This window comes from Hesperophylax consimilis, chromosome 15 (genome assembly GCF_061612785.1).
Source record: "Hesperophylax consimilis isolate HC1 chromosome 15, BYU_Hcon_1.0, whole genome shotgun sequence".
Lineage (NCBI taxonomy): Eukaryota > Metazoa > Arthropoda > Insecta > Trichoptera > Limnephilidae > Hesperophylax > Hesperophylax consimilis.
Window position 1 is genome coordinate 16621567 of NC_142850.1, and position 24927 is coordinate 16646493.

Consider the following 24927-nt stretch of genomic DNA (forward strand, 5'->3'; position numbering starts at 1 on the left):
TCTGTGTTCATTCACATTATTCCACAGCTTCCAAAACTGTTAAACGAAAATAAATAACCTTCAAGGATTAAAAATGCTTTTACAACTGTTCAAGACTCTTTGATTGACTTTTCAAAATATATGTGATTTGTCAAATTAAAAAAATGTAAGATTCTCGACTAGCAATCCGAAGATCGCGGGTTCAAATCTCGGGTGCGCAGGTAAATTTTATTTGATTAATTTGTGGTGTTTCACAATTTATTCATTAAAAAAATATATAGTATATTTGCGGCATGTTCCATAGTGGAAAATACTCTCAGTATCGCCCTGGTGTAAGACCACCATTCAGAATGGAGGGCATGGAGGTGGACCCTGTATATTATGGCTTAGATGTCGTCTGTTTCAGGGTAGGGAAGAGGTAATTTCTTAAACCCTTTGGGCAATTTTGACGGACAACAAGCACCGTAGCGTCTTTTTGGGAGATGAGTCTCCCAGCCAGGTCTCAAAAAAGTTATGCTATCTCATTTTGTATTCCGTTGAGAAATATGATTTAAACAGTGTTAGAAAGATAGAGTACTTAAAGCGATTTCAGATTGAATTAAAAATTACCAAAGAAGTAATTACAATTAAACAATTACGGTAAAAACACTCGGTAAGCGACTTTAAACACTGTATCTTTGTTTGCGTTCAAAATTGTAATGTTTTTAGCGAATGTCGATTTGTAATTCTAAAATCTTAAAAGAGTCTTTCAACTGCTTTCAATAACAGTATTTTATTATGAAATACGTTCAACAACAGCGAATTTATCTGGAATCAAATGTAACTCTAATCCAATGTATTCTGACAGTTCTTTTAAGAGAAGTATATTGCAAAATTTCAGAGGCTTTAGAGATTAAAATACCCTACGAAATTGCATATTGAAATTTATAATATAATACGAGTATGCCCAAAGTTTAAGATTATTAGGAAATTTAACGTCACTCAACTTTCGGTAAATAAAAGTGAGGCTAGTGGCTAATAAAATAAATGTTTAATCATCTGTGTTTGTATTTGTTCAATTTTTTTTGTTAAAAATGCGTCTCTATTGAACGATTCCTCGAATATATCTGTGTTACTTGGTAGATGGAAATTACCTACATACACAGACATAGGAATTAATAGACGAGAAGATAATGGCGAGGGGTAAAATCAACTGTTGAAGAACGAAGGGAGTGAAGCTAACTGTGATTCGTCAATAAATCAATCTGACAGTAAATAGGCATTTCGCATTATAATATCACCATTTACTTCTTAAAAGTAAAATCTGCTTTTGAATGAATAGACATTTTTACATGGGAGCGCAAATTACTCGCCACGTTATGAACAAATTTGCGAAGTCCAAATTCGGCAAAAAATTCGGTTCCATTTTCAGAGTCGAATATTTCGTTTAAGTATTTAGTTAAGACACTTTTATAAATGTTCATAATTTACTTCCCAGCAACCAACCAGCTTTGTGTTTCGCGTCCAGACGTTTCTCGATGTGATAGTAACAACTGATTCATATTATACGATGTGAATATGCTTAAAATAAAGTAAAATAATGCTTATATATGGAATGTAATACGACAATTGGGTTTATTCTCTTTTTCACATCTATTTTTACAAGTTTTCATAGTACATGTCAACATTTTGCCGTGTTATTTCGTAAAATGAACCGATGATGCCTCGACCATAGTTCGCACAAGAATGATGACGTCACGTTTTCAAATTTCACTTGAGGCCATACGCGAGCACAGCCGGCTCCAATGGAACCGGTATGGGGAGTGGGGATAATACGCTTTTAATCACTTAGGGCAGGTCTACTAATATTCATATGTCTATGCCTACATATTTTTATTTTCCATATTTAAATTACCCACGTATACTATTATTTTTATGAATAATCATTTTTTTATGTTTTTTTGCAACGGTTACCAGAAGAGGGAAAACATATTTCATCACCCTAAAAGCAAAAAGTGTACTAGTTAATCTTGGCGGTTTTACGTAATAGTTAAACAATTTTGTTAATAAATTGATTGTTTTTATTAATTTTTTTACAAGACCTGATAATAAATTTCAATCCAAAAACATTATTGTCAATATTCCATCTGTAGGTACAAAAGTGCCATTTGCCTTTGGGGCAGTGTTTTTTTTCGACTCCCAAATCGACATAATTGGATCATTCAAATTTATCAAATAATATTAATATTTCGAGCGTACTTTCAGTCTGTCTAGGATTTAATTAATTGCAATTAGATACATCCCTGTAGTAGTCCCGGAGAGAGATCGTACGCACGTCATCGACTTTTCCTTCCTTTCCTTCTCACACGTCTTGCATGACAGCGAAAAAGACGGAAGATACTAGAACGGTGACGTCACGTGCAACCTCTCTCTGGGACGACTATACTATGGTGTTCATGATTGAGGCATCGTGCATTATATTAATTCTTTCATTTTAGCAAAACTACGTTGCACCTTTTTGGAAGAAATGTTTTAAAAATACAAACAAAATAAGAATAAAAATGATATTGGTAGATTACATACTTAACTTACCTATTTTTAAAATTTATTTCTGCAATTTATCAATAACTAGCTTTTACCCGCGGGTACGCTCGCGTTCTATTAGGGGGAAATTCACTGTGCAAAGAATTTTCACACGGAAATGAAATTTTTTCCGTGACGAAAAGTAGCCTATGTCACTTCCTAGTCTTCAGTTGGGACATTTTAGGTCAGGATTGTGCTGAGGCCCCCAATTTACATATTTTCGTATGTTATGGTCGTGTAAGGGCATTTGGTTTATTATTTATATAAGATATCGTACATTCGCAATTAATAAATCGATATCGGTCTAGATCAGGTGTATAAAATGTTGATCACTAAGGAATTGAATACATTACAAGATTACCTATTGTACACATGTAATATATGTGCATTTATTGCAAGAACCGTGAGATATGAAATTTAAAATATATAATAATTTTCCAATGCATACTTAAACGTGCAATATAGCTGCACATTATGTACGTTCGTTGATTATCTACAATATTGATGCACTTTAGGTACCTACGTTGATTATCTTCAATATAGCATCACTTTAGGTACCTACATTGATTATCTACAATATAGTTGCATTTTAGATACCTACGTTGATTATCTACAATATAGCTGCACTTTAGGTACCTACGTTGATTATCTAAAATATAGATGCACTTTAGGTACCTACGTTGATTACTTACAATATAGCTGCACTTTAGGTACCTACGTTGATTATTTACAATATAGCTGCACTTTAGGTACCTACGTTGATTATCTTCAATATGGTTTCACTTTAGGTACCTACGTTGATTATCTACAATATAGCTGCACTTTAGGTACCTACGTTGATTATCTACAATATAGCTGCACTTTAGGTACCTACGCTGATTATCTATAATATAGCTGCACTTTAGGTACCTTCGCTGATCATCTTCAATATAGCTACACTCTAGGTACCTACGTTGATTATCTACAATATAGCTTTACTTTAGGTACCTACCTTAAATATATACAATTATGATTTTTACGGTGTCTTAAAAATATTTTTTGTTTTCTAGAAAATGGCACCTGTATGCTGTTTGTGCATGTATCCAACATATGTATAATTTTTATAGCTATTATTATATTTTCCAACACATGTCGATGTCGCAGAATGAGAACAGTCGTGCTGCGATACGCGTTAAATACACATAATGTATCGATATTTTACATATGATAAAAAAAACATCACGGGTAATACGTAGACAATAACCTGAAGATAATAATATTCAGTCTAATTATTAGATATATTTTGACCTACAGTAAAACATTAATATTTTTCTATTCCACTTACTTTTAAATAGTCTATTTGAATTTAACTTTGGATTTTGGTAATGAACGAATGCAAAACTGATGAATTTTTTAAATAATTTTATTCAGATATTCAAGTATATATTAAGATCTGAATAAGTTCTAGGATTAAACTATGTACTATATATTATCAAGTACTTAGCAAAAAAGTGATAAAATATACATATAATTCGGTAGGTACCTACCCATCTTAAATTCCATAGAACGAATAGTAAAATATGTATGTCGAAATCCATTTTAATGGATCTATCGAAATGAATATTATCGATAATGCCGTTAAAGTAAATTAAAATTTACATTTCCAATGAATCAGTAGATCTTTCAAGGAGAAAACATTTGTACAACTCATGTTTGCATATAAAGTTTTAATTTGATAATAATAATAATAATAAATAATAAATTCTTTATTCCAGGATGTGGGGAGGTTAGTGCAATCCCACACATCCCATAGATGAGATAAGTACAAATAATATTTAGATAGAGTAACATAAATAAAATAAATAAAAAGAGATTAAAAAATTAAAAATGAAATTAAGTTAAAGCAGAGAAGCACGGGAATCCAACGGATCTAAGATTGTGGGAGCAAGTATCTTTCTCCAATGGTCTTCAATGCTCGATCCTGAAGTCAGACGGGATTCTATGATAATAGTGTTTCTGGAATGGTTTATCCTTTCCCTCAGTCCTGCAATCCTGGTTCTTAACAGAGCTGTAAATCCTGGAACTCGCCCTTCTGTTAACATCGAGGAGGCACTGCAGTGCCTGGGGAGTCCGAACATCAATCGGTAAGCGTTATTATATTGAATCCGAAGCCTTTCCATTGTAAACGTTGAAAGATTATTATTGTTTATACAATCAGTGCTTTTTTATAATACATTGATTTAGTAACAATCTACTTGTGGGGTGTACTATTAATAATGAGTATTATAATTGGTAGCATTTTTAGCTTCTTGTACACTAGTATCAATTTCTTTTAAGCAGTTGAGGATGTGCTTTGTGTTAAAGAAGTATTGCTTGTACTGCTTTAGGCCCCACCTGTTGGTGCAGTTGATCGACTCTCCGCTGCCCCACTTGAAAATAATCCTGCAAAAATACATATACATTATCCTCTCGAGCGATTTTTGCCATATTATTCCAAGTTTGCAAAAACCTTTTGTTCGATCGCTTGCCATAGTGTACCAAATTTATTGAACCTGAGAATTTGGGAAAAGTATTAATTTGTCTAATTGTCTAAAAAGATATTCTATTATAATGTATCAACACCGCAAAAACGCACATTAACAATTATCCATACATTTAGAGTCCCGGCAAATCTATGTAGGAAGCCACTGTAATCCTTGGTCCACACCGAAGCCAACCTTCCAACTTCAAACGTTTGGACGATCGTGTGGAGGCGTAGATCGTGCGTTGGAAGTTCGGGTTGGAAGGTTGGTGTTTGAGTTGGCCTGGGATCGCCTTCGAGGCGATCGCTACGGCCAACTCTATGGCCAACCCGCACGAACCGACCGTCCGAGCTGTCCACACATCTCTGCGAACGGCAGGCAATCATAACAAAAGTGACATTTGCGTATAAGTGACGTTTACGTATTATCTTTTTCGCGCCAATCCGTTAACACATAATGGCAGAGTGGAGTAACGATTTAATATTGTCGGACTCGGATTCGTTCAAACGTTCGGAGTTGGAGGGTTGGCAGCAGTTTCTCTAGGTGGCCACCACACGATCGGCCACACGTTGGCGTTGGTGTGGAAGAACCATAATAACAATTATCTACACATCTATAGTCCCGGCAAATCTATGTAGGACGCCACCGTAATAACAATTATCTACACATCTATAGTCCCGGCAAATCTATGTAGGAAGCCACTGTAATAACAATTATCTACACATCTATAGTCCCGGCAAATCTATGTAGGAAGCCACTAATTGCTCATAGTCGAAGCTATTATCAAACTGATAATTTTAATCGTTATATATGCACCTAGGTGATTAATACGTCAATTTACGATATTGCAGATTAATTTATTTGTGATATATTGTTTTAAAAATTAACTCTAATAATTTACTTAGGGTATATACTACATGTACACCTACGTTTCCTACGTACGGTGCTATTCTGCCGCGGTATCTAAGAACACAGTGTCTTCCTTGAGAGTCTCAGGGAAGATACTGTGTTTTTAGTTACAGCCGCAGTACTGTCCTATAGATTTATTATTTGAAGATTGAACCCTGCCCGTGGAAAGGTGACCTTCATAGCATACTAGTCTTAGCTAATTGTCCTTCCTTTTTATACCCCAGCTTTTCTACACCATATAAGGGACGAAGACACTGTTATATACTAATGGTCGAGACACTGACACATAGACACTGTCTATGTACTAATGGTCGAGAAAATTCAAAAGAAATTTTTACGATACCTCTATATGAGAGAGTTTGGTTTTTACCCATGGCTGTTTCCAACAGCATTTATCTCGGGAATGCTGAATATCTGCAGCCTTAGTTCCAGACGGGACGTCGCATTATTGATGATGGCTTACAAGCTTCTGAATGGTTTAGTATCAATTCCAGACATTCTGTCAAAAATAGGACTTTATGTCCCGGATAATTTCACGAGAGGCCGCCAACACAGGCTTTTAATTCTTCCCAGGTCCAGAACTAACTTACCAATGGTGATGCCCCTGGGAAGACTCACTAGGTTAATTAACTCCCTTCCAGCTAACTTGGATATTTTCCATATGTCCTACAACGACTTTAAGCGCGAAATATTGTATTTGTTTTAACTGTATACTTATGTATAATTTTTTTTCCATATTTTGTTTACCGCTTTTGCATATGTTTTAACTGTATACTTATGTATAAAATTTTCTTCAATAATTTGTTTACCGCTTTTGCAATGTATTGGTTTTTGTACTGTTTTTGCAAATAAATAAAAAAAAAAAAAAAAAAAAAAAAAAAGAAGAAGAATTTTAATTTTCGAATTTATATAAAATCAATTAACTTTAACGAACGGTTGTGTCACATTTTTTCAATATCTTGACAGCTTCAATTAAATGAACAAAATTTATCCATTATTTATAAATAAATTTAAATCAAAGCCAGAATTAAAAAAATAGTAGGTACCCATGTAGCCGAGCTAATTGCAATCATGCGTGTTCTCTACTTAGTCCAACTTACAACATTAAATATCTTAGTGTATTGGGTAAGGCACACTGTAGGAAAATTCTAAGAACAAGAGTAAATTAATATTAAATTACTATTTTTCAATTAATTAAGACAATATTAGCGAATTCTAAACGAAAATCTGAAACAGAAAAATCAGAAAAGGATACGGTCACATTTAGGACTCAAACCCAGGACCCTTGCCTTGCCGGGCACCGCTCTACCACTGAGCTAATAAGACCCTATAATAATAATAATAATAATAATTGGATGACTTGTATAGCGCCGTTTTTGTGCAAAATCACCTCAAGGGCGCTGTACAAACTTATAATACATTTCTACAGTGATCTATGTTATTACTTATCTATTTATGGAGATAATATACAGTACAATACTTACCCGGTAGGTCACTTGAGATCAACACTTAATTAACATTATCTAATTGTTTATTAGCGAAATTTAGATACAGGATTTAGGACATAATTAGAAAATTGAATATAACTGGACTTTCTCTTAGGAATGGTATATTTAATTAAGGGTACGACAGCTTCCTTATCTTCGAATAAGAACTACCAACATTGTCTTCATTTTTTCACCTGCTCCTGTGTCTTTAGCAAGAATTTTCTGAATCATTCATGATTACTTACTTAATTATGAATATAATTGTGTTAGAATTCCCTCACGAAAATACAAGAGCCTTGACGCTTTATGGTAAGGAAAGGCTATTTTTATTTTCCTTTATAACACTGTATAAAGCGTAAAAATAGTATTTCTGTTTAAAAAATACAAATAATGACTAATAAAAAATACAATAAAATAAAAACTCACAGCCCAGTTTAAAACATTCATGAACCTCTCTTTCACCTGTTATCACCGTTCACCAGCGGGAAAATTGATACAAAACAAATCAATAATATCGCAAAAAAAACCTGCTCCGTACTTTAGTCTCCATATCTATAATCTGTACACCTGATTCTTCTTCTACGCTTAGCGTTAGCGCAACTCATTAATTATTATTCGTTTTATGTCATCGACCGATTTTGTAACATCTGCACATCTGCCATTCTAAATGAGTTGGTTTTCATTCAATCTTAGATCCATAAAAAAAACTCGCTTTTTCATTTTATTTTTCCTTGATGTGTTAGTGTTCAATAAAATGGCTAATTTATTTCATTACAATCTTCATTTAAAATAGTATATGCGAGATTGAGGCAAAATTAATGCGCTTTCGGCAAAAATAAAAAAAACGCCAAATCACATTTGTATATATTTATAAGGTTTCCGTATAATATAATCAACTAATCCTAAAATTTTTAGCATAATATTCTACTTTTATTATACTTGGACACATCTACGATGACGATCAGATTTTGATACGGTTATAATCCGGCAATATGATGATGAAATATTGGATTAAACCATTCAACAAAGCTGTGTCTACCTACGTGCAAGGGTTAATTTTGTATAATATCCTTGTTTCTATTAATATGTATGTTTATCATGATATAATAGCCCAGACCCGTGAAAAGTCACGGGATATTATAATTGTAGGATTTTTAAAGCGAGGATCATTGCTTTGCAAGACAAGATTTTTTTTAAAGAAAGCTTACGAATAACCTCAAAATAATTTTAAAACCTACTACCACAATACTAAGCGAAACATGTTGCTTGTGTCGTGATGGAGGACTTAGCCAGCCGAAGAATTGAACTCATGGCGTCTGGGTGGGAGCCGGACGCGATGCCAACTCAGCCACTGACCGGTCACTTACCTGTGTTGTTTACCTTTCTAATGTTAAATTACGACATCTGTCAAACATTTTAACAAAATATATACCTACACAAATAAATATGAATAATAATAATAATCTTTGAGCTTGTCGCAGTTTACCAGATCTTGTAAATGTATAAATGAATAATGATACCTTACCTCGGGATGTAGTATCCATCGGGAGCGTATGCTTTATCGTTCGGTTCATCATCATCCATGCAGTTGACTAGCACGAAGTGCGAGCTGATTGCCAGCAGTCCTTGGTTCTTGCTGAAGTCCTCTTTGAGCTTGTCGCAGCGGGGGCACCAGCTCTTGTGAATGATGACCATCACAGGCTTGCCAGTTTCCCTGCCCTCCTGCAGGGCTGACTCCAAGTCCGCAGACCATTTATACTGCTCGCCGAAGCCGTTGGAGTAGTCGTCAGTATCTTGACCTTCGTAACCCTCTTCACTAAACACGAATCTTAAAAACAGTATCGTCAACCCGATTTTTAAAAACATTTTAGAAAAGAACTTTTTTTTACGTACTTTTCTTCCAAAGGAATATAAGTATTGATTTAAATACTTGGATTAACTAATATTGTTTTTTATATGAGTCTTGTTGCAAGAAACTCGAATCGCTTAATACTTGATAATTTTGATTAACACGATGTTAAATAATAAATATTGTGATTTGTTGTAATTAATTTTGCAAGATACGAGTAGTCATGTTTCATACGTGAGTTATTTATGTTCGTGTCCATTTTATCACGATTACAATATAAAACCTTTGCCACAATACTGCAAATAGATATTTATTGTTATGAAGTGTTATTTGTACGTCTCTTTTTAAATTTCAAGTTTTTTTTTACGTTTTTTGAAATATTTATTTTTTATACAATAATATTATTATTAATTTTAAAAAAAAGAGTTTTTTAATATCAAGTTTTGCTGTGTAATTATTACGCTTTACAGCTGTTTCGCCTTCTGAAGACATTATCAATTAAGGCGGACTGTAGGTACATCATGATTTCCTTATATTCTCATTTGTCGACCATATTATTTATGATTATTATTTATTGGATAATTTGTATAGCGCCGCTTTTGTGAGATATCACCTCAGGGGCGCTTTACAGTTGATGCAGGTATTACAGAAAATATATATATATATATATTTTTTTTTTTTCAGTGAATTTTATGAATTACAATTTTAGTGTACTTAATAACTCCCACACTAGGCTTATGCCGGTGTTGTGGTAGTCATAATACTATAAATTACAATAAAACCATATGTAGTAGTAATAAAAAATAAAACATAGTATAGAAGAAAAAAAATAAACATATTTAAGGAAAATATAAAACAAAATATATGTTTTTTATACATGCAAGCATACATAGATACACATATATAGATGCTCAGATGTATATACATATACATACATACATAGACATACATACATACATACATACATAAATACATTCATTTACAAAAAAAAATATATATATATATATATAAAAAAATATATACATATATATTACACAAAGATATTAGAAGAACGAGATATGCTATGTTGGCCGCCGGACCGTAGCCGGAGTACTACCTAATTAGGGTACTTTGAACGGTATCGGGACGTGTACGCACAGAAATCTGTTCTATGTATTAGTGCGGATACCTTAGCGCAAGCGAAGGTGTGCAGTAGTATTGGTGAACAAAACCGGCGACACTCGGCAAAACAATTCCACTCAGTACGAACTGCGCATAGCACATCTCGTTCTTCTAATATCTTTGATATTACACATACATATACATACATACACAGACATACATGCATGCATATATAAATACATTCATACAAATCTATATATGAACACACACAAACGTAATGTGTATTCACATATATACATAAATATACAGATACATGGTTAATTTTATTATAATGGTTGAAAAGTTAGGAACTCATGTATTCTTTAAAAAAGGCTCGTCCCCTTTCAAATATCCAGTTTTGGACACGTATAATAAAAAGGGATATAGTATTAGTTGATTTTGTGTCCCTGTCCAACGATATATATCTTCATGTTTTTTGATCTCGTCGTCTTCATGATTGTCGACCTCATCTTCATGTTTGTTTATTGTTATCAAGTTTAATTTGTAGAACTCTATTTTAATTCAATTTATAAAAACAGTTTATTATAAACAAGTTCTGCTTCTGAAGGGCATTATCACAGTTTGATAATGCCTTCAAAAGACGAAACAGCTGTCTCGCGTAATAATAACTACACACCAGAACTTATTTACTAATAAACTGTTTTTTGTAAAGTGAATAATAATATTACTAAATATTAAAAATAACAACTTTAAATAACAGTATATTCGAACTCAGTAATACGGTTTTCAATGTTTTTTTTTAAATTTCTTTTAATTCGTAGCATTAATATGGGAGTTTTTTTTACTGCAAATGCACGATCCCAGACTTATCTGAAATATGAGGAAATATTTTCCACACGGAAAATAATGAGTATTGATAATTTATTAAGAATCTCTTCAAATTATTCGTAATCCGGTTAGAAACAGGATTTCAGGTCTTAACGAATGAATCAACGGGTTTCCTGATAAACTTTTAGTAAATTACAAATATATTATCACGATATCGGAACACGTGTTTATGGAAATCTGATAATTTCGCATTTCATCATGATATTAGCAATGAAGGGAACATCACCTCAACGGCGCTGTTCACAATTTATTAGGAATTCCTAGTTTCGATCTAATTTTATTATCTACTAATAGAAAAAAATACTTACGGGCTGGTTACTTCAGATAAATTCACTTTTATTTAAAAAAAATGTTTATTACTTTGCATGCAGAGAACGCTATAGTAAAAACACTGGACAACTCTAATTGTATTATAACTATAAAAATTCTAAGTTGTGTTAATTAATTAGTGCATATTTTTATATCTCATAATTAATTTGTGTTATTTCACAATTTATTCATTTTAAAATAATATATAGTATATTTGCGGCACATTCCAAGTTCCAATAATATATAGTATATTTGCGGCACATTCCAAGTTCCAATAATATATAGTATATTTGCGGAACATTCCAAGTTCCAATAATATATAGTATATTTGCGGCAAATTCCAAGTTCCAATAATATATAGTATATTTGCAGCACATTCCAAGTTCCAATAATATATAGTATATTTGCGGAACATTCCAAGTTCCAATATACCCGGTGTAAAACCACCATTCATATTTGAAACGTCGCGCGTCGCTTGGAATGCCTTTTGCTACTCTAGTTGGGTATTCACATTTTTAAAAACCCATTACTGTATTACTAAAACTAGTAAGGGAAGTGGAAATGTGACTAGGAAGGGAAGATAAGTATAATATTTATATATGTATATTTACTTCTTTAAATAATTATTCAAAAAAATAATGTTACATAATTTACAGAAGATATAGTAATTTTTTTATCCATTTTAAATTAAACTAATTGGAAAATTGGCAATGGCAATTGAGTTAACATAAATTTTATGTTTTTCTTGATTATTATTTAAACCTTATAGGGCAGCTTTTTTAATGATTACAAATAATTGTTCTTGCAACACTTACTTAACACAATTTATAAGGGCGAAAACTACGAGAAAATGGATTTAGTTTTTAAACAGAAACAATTAATATTTTTGAAAATAATACAAATATTTTAATGATTTTTTTACATAGAACTCACCACACCCAACTATAAAATTGTTCTGTAGTTAAGCCTACTTTTGTAATACTACTCCATTTAGTGATGTTTTATTACCAAAAAATGTACGTATTTTTTATTACGTTACATTTTTTTTTTGCTAAAACTTAACAAAAAACTTCCGCATTTCCGGTACAATGTGTGTGCAAGGATGTATTACCCGTTCTACGGTTTTAAATATAGTTAAATAAAATATTTTTCTATGCAAAAACAAGGATTTAAAGATATGAAAAGACTTGGTTCAATTTTTAAATAAATATATATATTTTAAACTCTTAAAATGAGATTGGTATAAAAAAAATATGTAAAATTATCGGAATTATGCCATTCAAGCAGGACTGGCGTAAAAGGTAGAACTACCCATCCAGGACAAAGTGTGTTAAGATTCGGCTTCAGTTTGTTTGAGGTTATACAGAGTATAATTGCTTGGTAGCTAAGCATGTCATTATATATTCGTAGTTGTTTAAGGACGGGTTATTTCAGAGAATTCGAACAATGCTTCAAAACGTTAATTTTCAAGTTCTGTTAAGCAACAAGCCTATAATGATATAATAACAGAACTTGAATAGGACTTTCACAGAACCCGAAAATGAACGTTGAAATTTGATGAATTATTCAAATTTCCCAAAACAACCCGTCCTAAGGACGGGTTGTTTCGGAGAATTTGAACAATTCATCAAATTTTAACGTTCATTTTCAAGTTCTGTGAAAGATATTTTCAAGTTCTGTTTTATTTCAGTTTTGTAAAGCAACTAGCTTATAATAATATATATCAATAAAACTTTCACAGAGCCACAAAACGAACGTTGAAATTTGATGAATTGTTCAAATTCTCCGAAACAACCCGGGGTAGGTAAGTATTCGGGGATTCACATTTTTAAAATGTATTTTCACTCATTTTTCGTGTTTTTCTTTCACATCTTCTGGACAGTATAATGATAATTATGGAAAGGAAAACTATATTTCAAGCTGTTCTTTCTTAATTTCAGTCAAAAAAATTTTGCCAATATCAAATATCGATTATGTTTTATTTTCCAAAATAATCACATTGTTTGTTACAGTCATATTTTAACATTAAGTTCATACCCGTTTTCTAGTTTTAAGTTTATTTAGTACTGCGTCCATGGCATCCAAGATAGTTTTTTCACTATTGTGGTAGTATGCGAAGTCGCTCTCCGGGTTGGTGATCCCCTTCATTACTTTGCCTCTAGTGATGAAAATGATCCTAAAAAGAATATTATACACCATTTATTTTAAATGTAATAATATTTTATTTTTACTTTCAACAATGGGAAACACGTCAAACGTGCCCCCAATATTTGTAGACGTTTGACATTTGCTGTATGTGAACGGGAATTTGGATGTTTATTTCTATTGTTTAAATTTCTTACGGTTAATCTTGACGAGTAACAAGTAACGAAACATTAGTAACAAGTAACATTCAATAAAATTATCTACATTACAACAGTTATGATGTACAGTGATTTTTTTTTATATAATATAATTGTATTTATTAGGTTTCAACCTTATAACCAATGTTCACTTCATGCATGAAATCAATATGGTGTGCTAGTAAATTATATAGTTAGCAGAAAAAAAACATACATACAAATACAGGTAATAATCATATATGCACTGTCCCAGTTGAAAATGGAATATAAAAAAGAAAAATAATTAGTTGTATCAGAAACAAAACTGAAAAGGAGAAATTCGAATAAAAAATAATTACTTGAAGTTAAGGCGATGCACTACGTCGTGTAATATTTTTAATTGAGCCGCTATCAATAACAATCCTTACGTAGATGGCGATAAGGTTTAAATTCCCGCTAAACATCATCCGCCTGTTTTGATTTATGCAAGAAAAAAGTGACTTTTATTTTATTTTGTGGATGTTCAGGCATAAATATTTAATTTTTTTCCGATCAAAAATAGATTCGTAAGTAGGAGATTTTGAACTTTAAAGCAGTTTTCATATGCCTTATACATTATTTTTTATGGGCTTATAAAAAGATTTATCTAAAAAATACTCGATTATTTCAAAGGCCAAGATGTATTCTACTCGCAGTATTTAATTAAAGCATCTGAAAAATTTCTAGGCGACCAAAATTTCAAACCAAAAACACATGATTTTGCATTACTACGTATGGCATCGCCTTAAGAGAAAATAGTATTTGAGTTTGAACCTAATTATTATTTTAATTTTTGATGTAAATAAAAACCGATCAAAATAATCGACATGTTTCGAAACCAGTGGTTTCTTCGTCGGAATAAACGTATACAACGATACTAAGTTATCGATGTATATATTCGTTTATCCGGTCGCAGAAAACATTAATTTCGAAATACATGTATCGATTATTTTGACTAAATGGTGGTGTACACAAATTTTTTTATTTTCATTTCATTAAAACGACGCCACAAAGTGATTTGCGATTATTAAAGATGTAATTATTTTGTTAATTTTTATTGATAAAAATAATATTTTAAACAATGCAGCCAAGCAATTTGCGTAATAAACGTGATTTTGTAAATTTATGTAATGTAATTGGATTTTTCTGCTTAAAATCTTTACATTATTATAAGGCTTTTTTCGTGCTGTTTTCCTGACAAATGTTATTTTCACTCTTTTTCTTGGATGTTTTAACCCAAGATCTTAGTATTAATAATAACATGGCATTTATATAGCGCAGTTTAGTGGTCATGTTCTTCAAATTATTCCTACAGTGTGCCTTACCCAATACAGAGCTAATATTATAACACTTAATATACTGTTTATACAAAATGATGACAAAACTTATAATAACTACAACAGCAGGACAGGACAAAACAAGAACATTAAAACTAAAACATAATATAAAACAGGAGGCAGTAGAAATGAGAATCTTCTGAGCAGACCTTTCAAAAAGGTACTATAAGGAGGCAACCGAAACCAAACAATTACCGAAGTATTAGAATATGGCTTATTATAAAATATTGAAAAGAAGTTAAGATTTATGAAAGATAAGAATTGTTTAAATAATTTTGTTTTTAAAGCCCGTTTAAATTCACCCAAATTCTGGAGATTAGTAAAAGCTGATGGATGTCTATTCCAGATGAGCGGGCCTGTCACACGAATAGACCGATCATAGTAAACGGTTCGATTTGATCTGCTGACCATAGAGTAAGCTGTCTATTGCTTAAGTTTTGTCGGAATTATTTGAAATAATTAAGTTACCTCGGGAAATATATTCCATCGGGGGAAATGTCAACGTTGTTTCCCTCATTGTCATCGGTGGTGTTGACCATGATGAAATCCCGGCTCTTATTCTGGATCGCCTTGGAGGAGCCGATGATCTTCTTAAGTTCGGAACTACGCGCACACCAGGCCTTGTGCACTATCAGCATCACAGGCCTGTTCTGCCTCTTGCCTTCGTCGATGGCCTCCCTGATGCTGGGCTGCCAGGAGTACGCCTCCCCGTACCCTCCCGAATGGTTGTCCACGTATTCGTAGTCGTCTTCCTGGGCCAAAGCCACCTGAAACAGGACCACCGCCAACACCACTTTCAACAACTCCATTTTATCTGATACTTGTGAGAGAGATGTTATTACTCTGAAAGACTTCTTACAAATGGTCGCCTAATCAGGTTTTTATGTTTTTATACGCCTTGTGTGTCTGCGTTAAATAAAATACTACAGTGGACTCTCGGTTTAATGGAATTAATTGAGAACGAAATTGGACTAAGCAAATCATCTCGCGTTACAAAAAAATATCAATTCTAACTTTACCACGCAATATTCAAGTCCGATAGCCCGTCTATCCCTCAATCCATCCAGAAACATGTTCAGCGGAGCTGTAACTTCGTGTATTGTACACAAACAGATATTACAGTAAACGAGTAAACCCTATTATTATTTTTTTTTAATTTACACAATTATTATTGATTTTCGAATATTTTTCACAAAGAATAGTTATTATCTTTATTTTAGTGTATTGGGGAAGCAAACAGTATTACAATTTTATATAAATAATTACATTTGACAAGTTGTATTAACCTTTTAGATAACCTTGTTACAACTTTTTATCGCATCGGTTAAGCCGAACTAGGTAAATCGAGATGTTCATGTTTTCTTTCATATAAAATGTTGGTTTGACCGCCCCATGCCTGTCTGTACCTATACTGAGTGGAACAAACATATGATTGGTTTCTATACCAATCATGTAAATTTTAGATTGAAATCATTATCATCTTTCTTAGGTGTTAGTGGGGTTCTAAACTAGGGCCTCACCTTTTGTTCCCCAATCCAATACTTTTCGTAGATCTCTTCTCTTGTACAGTCAACGACATTGCAAATCCTTTCCTCCCACCTCGCCTTTACACCTGGAAAACCCTTTCGAACTGAAGGCCCAAGTCTGCTTTTCAATTTGGGAGGCGTGTATGTATACCGCCGCCCCGGGAACCATTTATTGGATAACCAACACCCCTGCCATAGGTTGCCGCAAGTGGATTGCTGCGTTTGGTGACTTAGCAGGGGTGCCCGGGTTCATGGGGTAAGGTTTATCTAGGTCTATTCGTGGCGGATGCGTCTGCCCACCAACTACGTGGCAGGCCAGATCGCGAGAGACTGGTTGAGGGAGACCTTTTGACGTCTCCTGCGGGACTCTCTCGGAACCACAGTGGAAGGGAACTGGTCCGTCACTCCTGGACATACTGACTGCTAGATTCCTACCCGTCCCTCATCACTTTTCCTTCCTTTCCTTAAAAAGACCCTCCACACAGCACCCACAAAGATGACATATTTTCCTCAGGGCCTCTTGTGTGGAGTTGATGTAAAAATAAGATATCGAACGTGGAAAACAAGAACCTTATTGTGGACCCAACCATTATTCTGCCAGGGTTAACTGACATTCTAAAATTGATTAAAAAATAAATAATTCTTACTACATTTAGTACTGTTACTAATTTATGCAGCCCTTCTTACAATATTACACTTCTAGTAGAGCAATGGTCAGCATAGTTGTCTTCCAAGCCGCTGGTACGATTCTCGGCCGTGGTAATGTTTTATTTAAAATTTTCATTTTTTTACTTATTTAAAAAAATGTGTTTTTTCACTGCTCCACGCTAGTTATCCAATAATGCCTAAAATTTGTGAAATGATATGAAAATCAATAAAATATATAATTTTTTTTAGAAAGACGTAAAGATTTTTTAAAGTGAGAACTTTTTTTTTCAAGTTCAAATATTCTCAGGTTTCTCCCACTACCATCATAATGAGCGGAAAATGTGCGATGGTGGAGGACTTAGATTGAACCCGTGACCGCGACGCGTGATTGAGAACTCGATTCTTTGGACCCATAGATTAAATTATGTTTGGACCGCTCCAAAAACAAACCGAAATGTCTAACGTTAAAGTCTGGTTAGTGAAATTCGAACCTTTAAGTTGAATGGAAATGTAACGAGGTTTATTGTCTAACAGATTTTCATCTCAGAGCCCCTCCAAATCGAAGATATGAGTAATTTACTGATAAATAAAATAAAAGTAGTAAAATAAAATATCTATTACCAAAATGGTAAACCAGCTGTTATAAATACATACATATATGTAACACAAAATTATTATGAATCATTGTATCTGTTATATTTTTGTTTTGTTTTTCTTTTTACATTAACACATTGACACTGGAGTGCCTAATTTTCTTCAGGGCATATTTCATCTTTGGGGATGCTGGGTTAAGATTTTTTAAGAAAGGGAAGGAGAGGAACTTCTGGGAAGGTAAAAGGTATGAGGGTTAGGTATCAGTTTGTCCAGGAGAATATATCCCTCCCACTGCGGTGCAAGGCCATGGGTCGAGAGACCAGTTGGAGAGGTTAAAGGGTCTCCCTAAACCAGCCTCTCCCGATCTGGCACGCCACGCAGTTGGTGGGCAGCCGCATGCTGAATACATCTCTCCAAACACCAAACATAGCGATCCACTTGGGTGACCTATGGCAGAGGTGTTGGTTTCCAATAAATGGTTCCCGAGGCGGCGGTACCCAAATCCCGCCTCCCAAATCTTTGATGTTATCCAAATAATTTATGTGTCAGAACAAAACACAGAAGACGCGTGCCTCAGACGGAGAAAACTGCTAAAAATCGGGAATCCAGGCCCTTAACGAATGAATTAATGAGTTTTCCGATAAACTTTTAGTAAAATACAAAAATATCATCACGATGTCGAAACATGTGTTCATAAAAATCTTAATATTTTCGCATTTCGTCATTATATATATCAAATTAAATGCAAGTGCATGAGCACGTATTAGGAATTTATTAAAAGTTTTTGCAGAAGCGGCCTGCAATCCCTTTAATCGGATTACCAATAATTTGAAGAGATTTGCAATAAATTAGCGATACTCATTTTTCTTCGTGCAGTCTCAATATGCCCTTGTGATGCATAAAAGGAACGAAAATTGAATTACGTTGCGCATAAAAGTAAAAAATAGATGAAGCCTAGTTATCTTAGAATATTTCCCTCTATTTTTTTAATACACCTGGTAGGATTTCGTAATTATCAACTTGCAATTTTCAGCCTAACCCAACTACATACTGAACCAAAACGTGTTTTATAGTTAAATCGGTTTATAATGGCTGAATATGGCAGCTATACAAGATAACCTCAACCACATTCTTACATACCTAGCTATATAATAATACCATATAAATTATAATATACCGGTCCAGAAATTCACGTACCACCTGTTTTTTTCTACCAATCAAGTCATCTTCTACCAATTTTTAAATTAGAACCGTTGATATCCCTTCAGAAATGCATAATATTATGTTTTTTTTTGCTTAACTAACTAGTATTTAATAATTAGTACTTTTCCACGAAATCGTGGTTTTTTATTCAGGTGTAACGCTAATTATTAAAACAATTTTTTAAATGATTATTTTCAACACAAATATTACGATAAAAGTTTGTAAAACATTTTAATTTGTATGTCTTTACTCCTTTTTTTAAACTTCGAAAATAACACAATTAAAGACATAATATTGCGGTTATTTAGATGTCCGAGACGCCCGCCGGTTTCCCTCCTGCAACAAGGGGCTTACTTAGTCTGTATCTTTCGGGTTAACAAACCAGTAAATTCGTGATTTTGTTCGGGTTTGTGACGTAGCTAAACTCGTGGTACGGACGTTTAGAAAGATGCACACCAGTGTACAATACGCCACGCCCCCGCGGTTACGACCCGCAGGATATCCCCCGCAAGCAGGTTGAAATGTAAACATGCACATATTTTTATTTTAAAAAATAAAATAATAGGAATCGAGTGTTATTGTTCTTCGGGCGATTAAAAAATGGCACTTAATAAATTCATAAATTATATTCAATTTTTAAATAATTATTATGTTTAAAAAAAAATCAGATTCGACTGTTAAAAAATTATTTTATTACGCATTTCAATATTCGAGATTCTGAGCTAATACATATATTATTAGTGCGAACCCGTGAAAAATAATGGGATATTTTGAATTCTCGACAAACAGTTCCAATTTTGAAAATGACACTTATAATCAAAGCACATCCGAGTTTTAGAGTTCATTTAACCGGACTTTAGGACAAATTCAACCTATACCAGTATTAATTTTAGATTATTCAAGCCCCAAAAATAATTATTGCCCCCCTTTTCAAAATAATCTATCCGATTAGCCATGGGTTATTTATTATAGACAAAATGTTATTTCATCTTTCCTTATATTTCATCCTTATTCTGTGCATGAAATAAGAAATATTTTCCACTGATCCAACTAACACGCCTAAAGTACAGCAACGTAACCTTCTCAAAGAGCTTTCATGGCGAACGAACAAGGAAAGTGTTTGGTATTATAATCGAGGTGCTATTGTACACCTGCGATCTGTGATGATCCAAACTTGAAAAACCCGTTTTTCCTTAAATCTGGCCTTTCCTAATTCTGTATTTGCAATGAATTTAGCGGACCAATGCCGCCTAAAAAGACCTCAAATGTGTCCTGTTTAAATGTCGTAATTTTAAGTAGAAAACTGGTAAAGGATAAAACAACTGAAAATTAAATTGGTATGTTTCTGCGTATCAGTGTTGGGTTCTGTTTTATCATATATAGTCATATATAGTAGATGCCTACACCTATTATTTTGTTTATTAAGAGAATGTTGATTCAAAATTACGATCATGAATTTTGTTTTCCGGAAACATAATTTTTAACGCTGTTTTTTGTAGTTGGTAGTGTAGTGATGTACCGTTCGTAAGCTTCAAACAACTAACAAAAAAATACACGAAAACCTAGATAAAGCCTTAAGGCGAAGCTTAATGCCAAATCACTATTTTGATAAATCTTTATAACGAATTGGTGTACATTATGAAAACCAAAAAATATGCTTTAGTTAAATTGAAGGTTTTCCTATCGCTTCGCTTGAGTAGAATACAAATAAAAAATAAATTACTCAATCAAAAATATAAATGCACTACTACAAAAAAAAAAAAAAAAATAATAATCTTTCAATAGAAATGTATGAATGCGTAAAGAAAACAGCTTTAAAAATACAGTTTTATAGCTAAGATTATCTGTGACAGTTTCACTTGATTAACTTTGTTGCTTTTCTTATAAAATTATTTACAAACTAAGTAAAAATCAGTTTTTTGCTTGAAATCGAACGTTTCTAGACTCCGTTTGTCAAGCGATTTTAATGCCTATTACCTACGGTATAAGGTATACCAAGAATATACACATTTTTGGCTTGTAGCTTCCTCTTAATATTTAATAATTGAAATTTATATTATTAACTCAATGAAAATACAGTATAATAATAGGCCAGTGCAATTAGCGATTCGCGATCGAAGTAATTCCGGTAGTCCCAATTTTTTTATATGTTATATAAACTGATCCCCTGATGTAAAATCTGATTTTCCGACCTTGGCGCACCTGTGCTCGCGCCGCCATTTTGAAAAAACTGGCTGAAATCGGGCCAAAATCTAGTTTTTCCCAAATATCTCATTTCCAATGCAAATTTTGGCTAAAATATATTAACAAGTATAATATAACATAAAATAACCTACAACTTTTGCAAACAAAAATTTCTTCTATCTCTGATAGGTACCGAGGTAGAAAGTCGTAAAGTTGCGTATATTTTTGAAAAAACAAGTTTTTTGCGCGACTAGGTTTGGTTTTTTATAAATACCTCGTTTCCAGTACAATTTTGTGAAATATTTATTGATAATAATTTTGTAGAAAATAAAATTTCGTTAAAGAAATAGGTATATAATTTTTATTTTTAATCTCTATTAATTACGTATCTAAACTCTAATCCACCAAAACCAGGCTAAAAATTGAAACTGAGGTTAGGTGTTTTAAACTTGGCATTCCTTGATTTTATTTTTCTTTAACAATTATTGTTCTAAGAACATATACGTTGACAACAATCGTCATGCCTGTGTCAGACCTAGCTATAAATATAGTAGATAGACTATTTCAGCATATCGGTCGCCATACATTCCCAATGGGAAGACCACTAAAATAGGCCAAGCCACTAGATTTGTGCTCGCAGCTTGTCTGACATGCCTATCAACGTAATCACAACATACATTTAAGATTATTAATACAATTAAGATGATAAGGTACATAAAAAAGATAAAAAAATTGGTATTTTCGTAAAATTAACATTTATTGACATTCTTTTCTTTATTAGTTAAGTTGTCAGCATAACAAAAAATAAAATTAATGGTAGATCAGTTTAGACAGAAGTACGAGCCCTTGACTATAGTTTCTTACTTCTGGCCCTGAATAGCTTCTTCATCTGTCTTATCACCCAAATTTGTGGCGACTGGGTCATCATATTCCTGTCATCGTCATCAACGAAGGCTTCTACAGCATTCTCGCAGGAGTTGCCATTGCAATGAATGCAGAGTAGGGAACATTTCAAACCCGACTTTCTGCAGATGCACTTTCCAGCGCAACCTTTTTTACATTGACATGATATGAAGTTCAGCAAGGCCTGAGCTGCAGCTTCCTTCAACATTGTTACTGGATTAAGTAACCCAATAGCATCCTTTTTCCACCCCCATTCAGTCGGATCTTTATCGTGATCAAGCCAAGTCTGCACTTGCAAGTATGTTCTTGAAGCGTGTTGCTGGACTGCATCTTTGGTGGGTGGTAGCCTGGATAAATTGAATTTGTTCTTTTTTACTCCTTTGACGAAAATGATGTACCTTAAATTTTCCAAATTTGATTTCTCGTTGCCGCCATACAAAAGTGCAAATAGTTGTTCGGCAGCCAAAGTGATTGTTTCTGTCTTTGCTTTTGGGTCTTGAAATACACGAACAAGTTCATTCACTGAGTGGTTCTTGAGAAGAATATTACAAAATTTGTGTTTGCCTTGACCGAACGGAGCTCCAGTTGTATCGCAACCACTCATGGCATGAAGTAATAAAATGTTTTCAACTATTTCAATGTGTTTAAAACATTTTTTCGAGTACAACGCGTTAGAACTTTTTGGTAATATACGTTGAGAGGTGAGAGAGCTGTGAGGAGTACCAGCAGATCAATATCCTGACCAACGATTATGACTACATCATGTTGAGATGACAACGAATTTGCTGTGTTCACTATGAGAACGTCAGCATCCTCTTCAGCTTGTACTGTCGTTATGTGGGATCGTGCAAATGAGGTTCTGAGTAGGGAAATAAAACGAGACTTGTTCTTCTCATTTCCCAGAAACTTTTCCTGTGGGTGCATGCTTTCAAAAAACAAAACTTCAGCAGAAGTTGTAACTCTGGCACGCCGTGCTCTTTCCACCCCTTTAGTGCTTTTCTTTTCCATAGAATCTGGAATACCACTACTTTCCATCGAATACCACTACTGCATTGGATCCATAGTGATTTTGTACATATCTGACATATTGCTGGAAAATTACTGAAAAAGGTTGAGCACGAGCCCCATACAACTTTGTGCAGTAAATATCCTCCATCAATTACATGTATTTTACTGCTTCCCTGTTCTGTATTAGGTATTTGGTAGAGGGTTTAATGATGAATAAAATATAGACTTCGTTCTTTTGCGCATGCCTTCTTCTGAGAAAAGAGACAATGGTACAGGAGAGAGTTCATATTGAAAATATTATTTAAGTTCACTTTCAGACTTTTTGGCAATACACATACGATGGAATAGCATTAATGGATCTATTGACATAGTCACACCCTGATTTTTGACACTGCTGGTCACCGCCGCAAGAGAAACTATTGCATCATTACGTTTTAAGTGTAGGTTTCCAAAGTTCTTGTTGATAACTTTAGACATAGCTAATTTCCCCATCTTTTCAGCCATGTGACAAGTGACTTTGCTATCCCCGATTGTGCCACTGCTAATAGACATAATCACGTTTGTTTTAGGAAATGGTTCATGGCAAGCAAACCAATCAATGAGAGTTTGAACGTCTCGATCATCCCTCTTAATTCTTGCAGGCCTCATCTCTACATGTTGCTCTGACGTTCCTGATTCAATTCCACAAAATGACTCGATACCCTCACAAATGTTATGCAGATAAACGAATCCAGCAGTCCAACGAAGGATGGAACTGTCTGTGATTCCCCGTCCTTGGGTCAAACCTCCAGATGTTTTCATCGATCTCATCAGAGTTTGTTCGATGGTCATGTCAGACCAAATCCCTGACCAAAATTTATGAGACCGTTGGATCGTAAAGTAGCCCTCTTTTGTAAATCTTTCATACTCGATTGCACTGAATCATTTCGCACTGAACGCTGCTGTGACACTGACGCTGTGAAGCTCCGCTCCAGGCTCAAGACGCGGCAACTGAAGGGAACCAGAGGGGAGGAGTAGAAGGGTGGGGGGTAGCCCCCCCCCCATACCGAAGTGCCCTATAATAAATTTATAGATGTTTGTATTTAAAAATGCAAAAAAAATCTAATAACGTGATAATAAACCGTGATAGATTTTCTGTGCGTACCTACCTGGATTTGTTTATTCTTTATATCGGTAAAAAACTATATAAACATAAAAACGGCACAGCTTTTTTTGAAATTTTATGTTCTACATAATTTGTATCAATAAAATTTTCATGAAATTCCACTGGAAACGAGGTATTTATAAAAAAACCAAACTTAGTCGCGCAAAAAACTTGTTTTTTCAAAAATATACGCACCTTTACGACTTTCTACCTCGGTACCTATTAGAAATAGAAGAAATTTTTTTTTACAAAAGTTGTAGGTTATTTTATGTTCTATTATACTTGTCAAAATGCTTTAGCCGAAATTTGCATTGGAAATGAGATATTTTGGAAAAACTAGATTTTGGCCCGATTTTGGCCAGTTTTTTCAAAATGGCGGCGCGAGCACAGGTTCGCCAAGGTCGGAAAATCAGATTTTACATCAGGGGATCAGTT

At 33.7% G+C, this 24927-nt stretch overlaps 2 protein-coding genes and 1 pseudogene across 8 annotated transcripts in view; 1 reads left to right on the plus strand and 2 right to left on the minus strand.

Annotated features, from left to right (window-relative positions):
* Positions 1–24927, plus strand: part of pyd (zonula occludens-like protein polychaetoid) — a 251726-nt gene that overhangs the window by 109612 nt on the left and 117187 nt on the right. The gene's annotated exons all lie outside the window — the stretch shown is intronic.
* LOC149417380 (thioredoxin domain-containing protein 12 pseudogene) lies at positions 7193–9304 on the minus strand (annotated as a pseudogene).
* Positions 13546–16140, minus strand: LOC149417381 (thioredoxin domain-containing protein 12-like). The gene is made up of 2 exons (XM_089640269.1): positions 15751–16140; positions 13546–13761 (listed from the first exon to the last, which is right to left on the minus strand). The coding sequence occupies exons 1-2, from the start codon at positions 16089–16091 to the stop codon at positions 13617–13619; spliced, it is 486 nt and encodes a 161-aa protein (XP_089496395.1). The 5' UTR covers positions 16092–16140; the 3' UTR covers positions 13546–13616.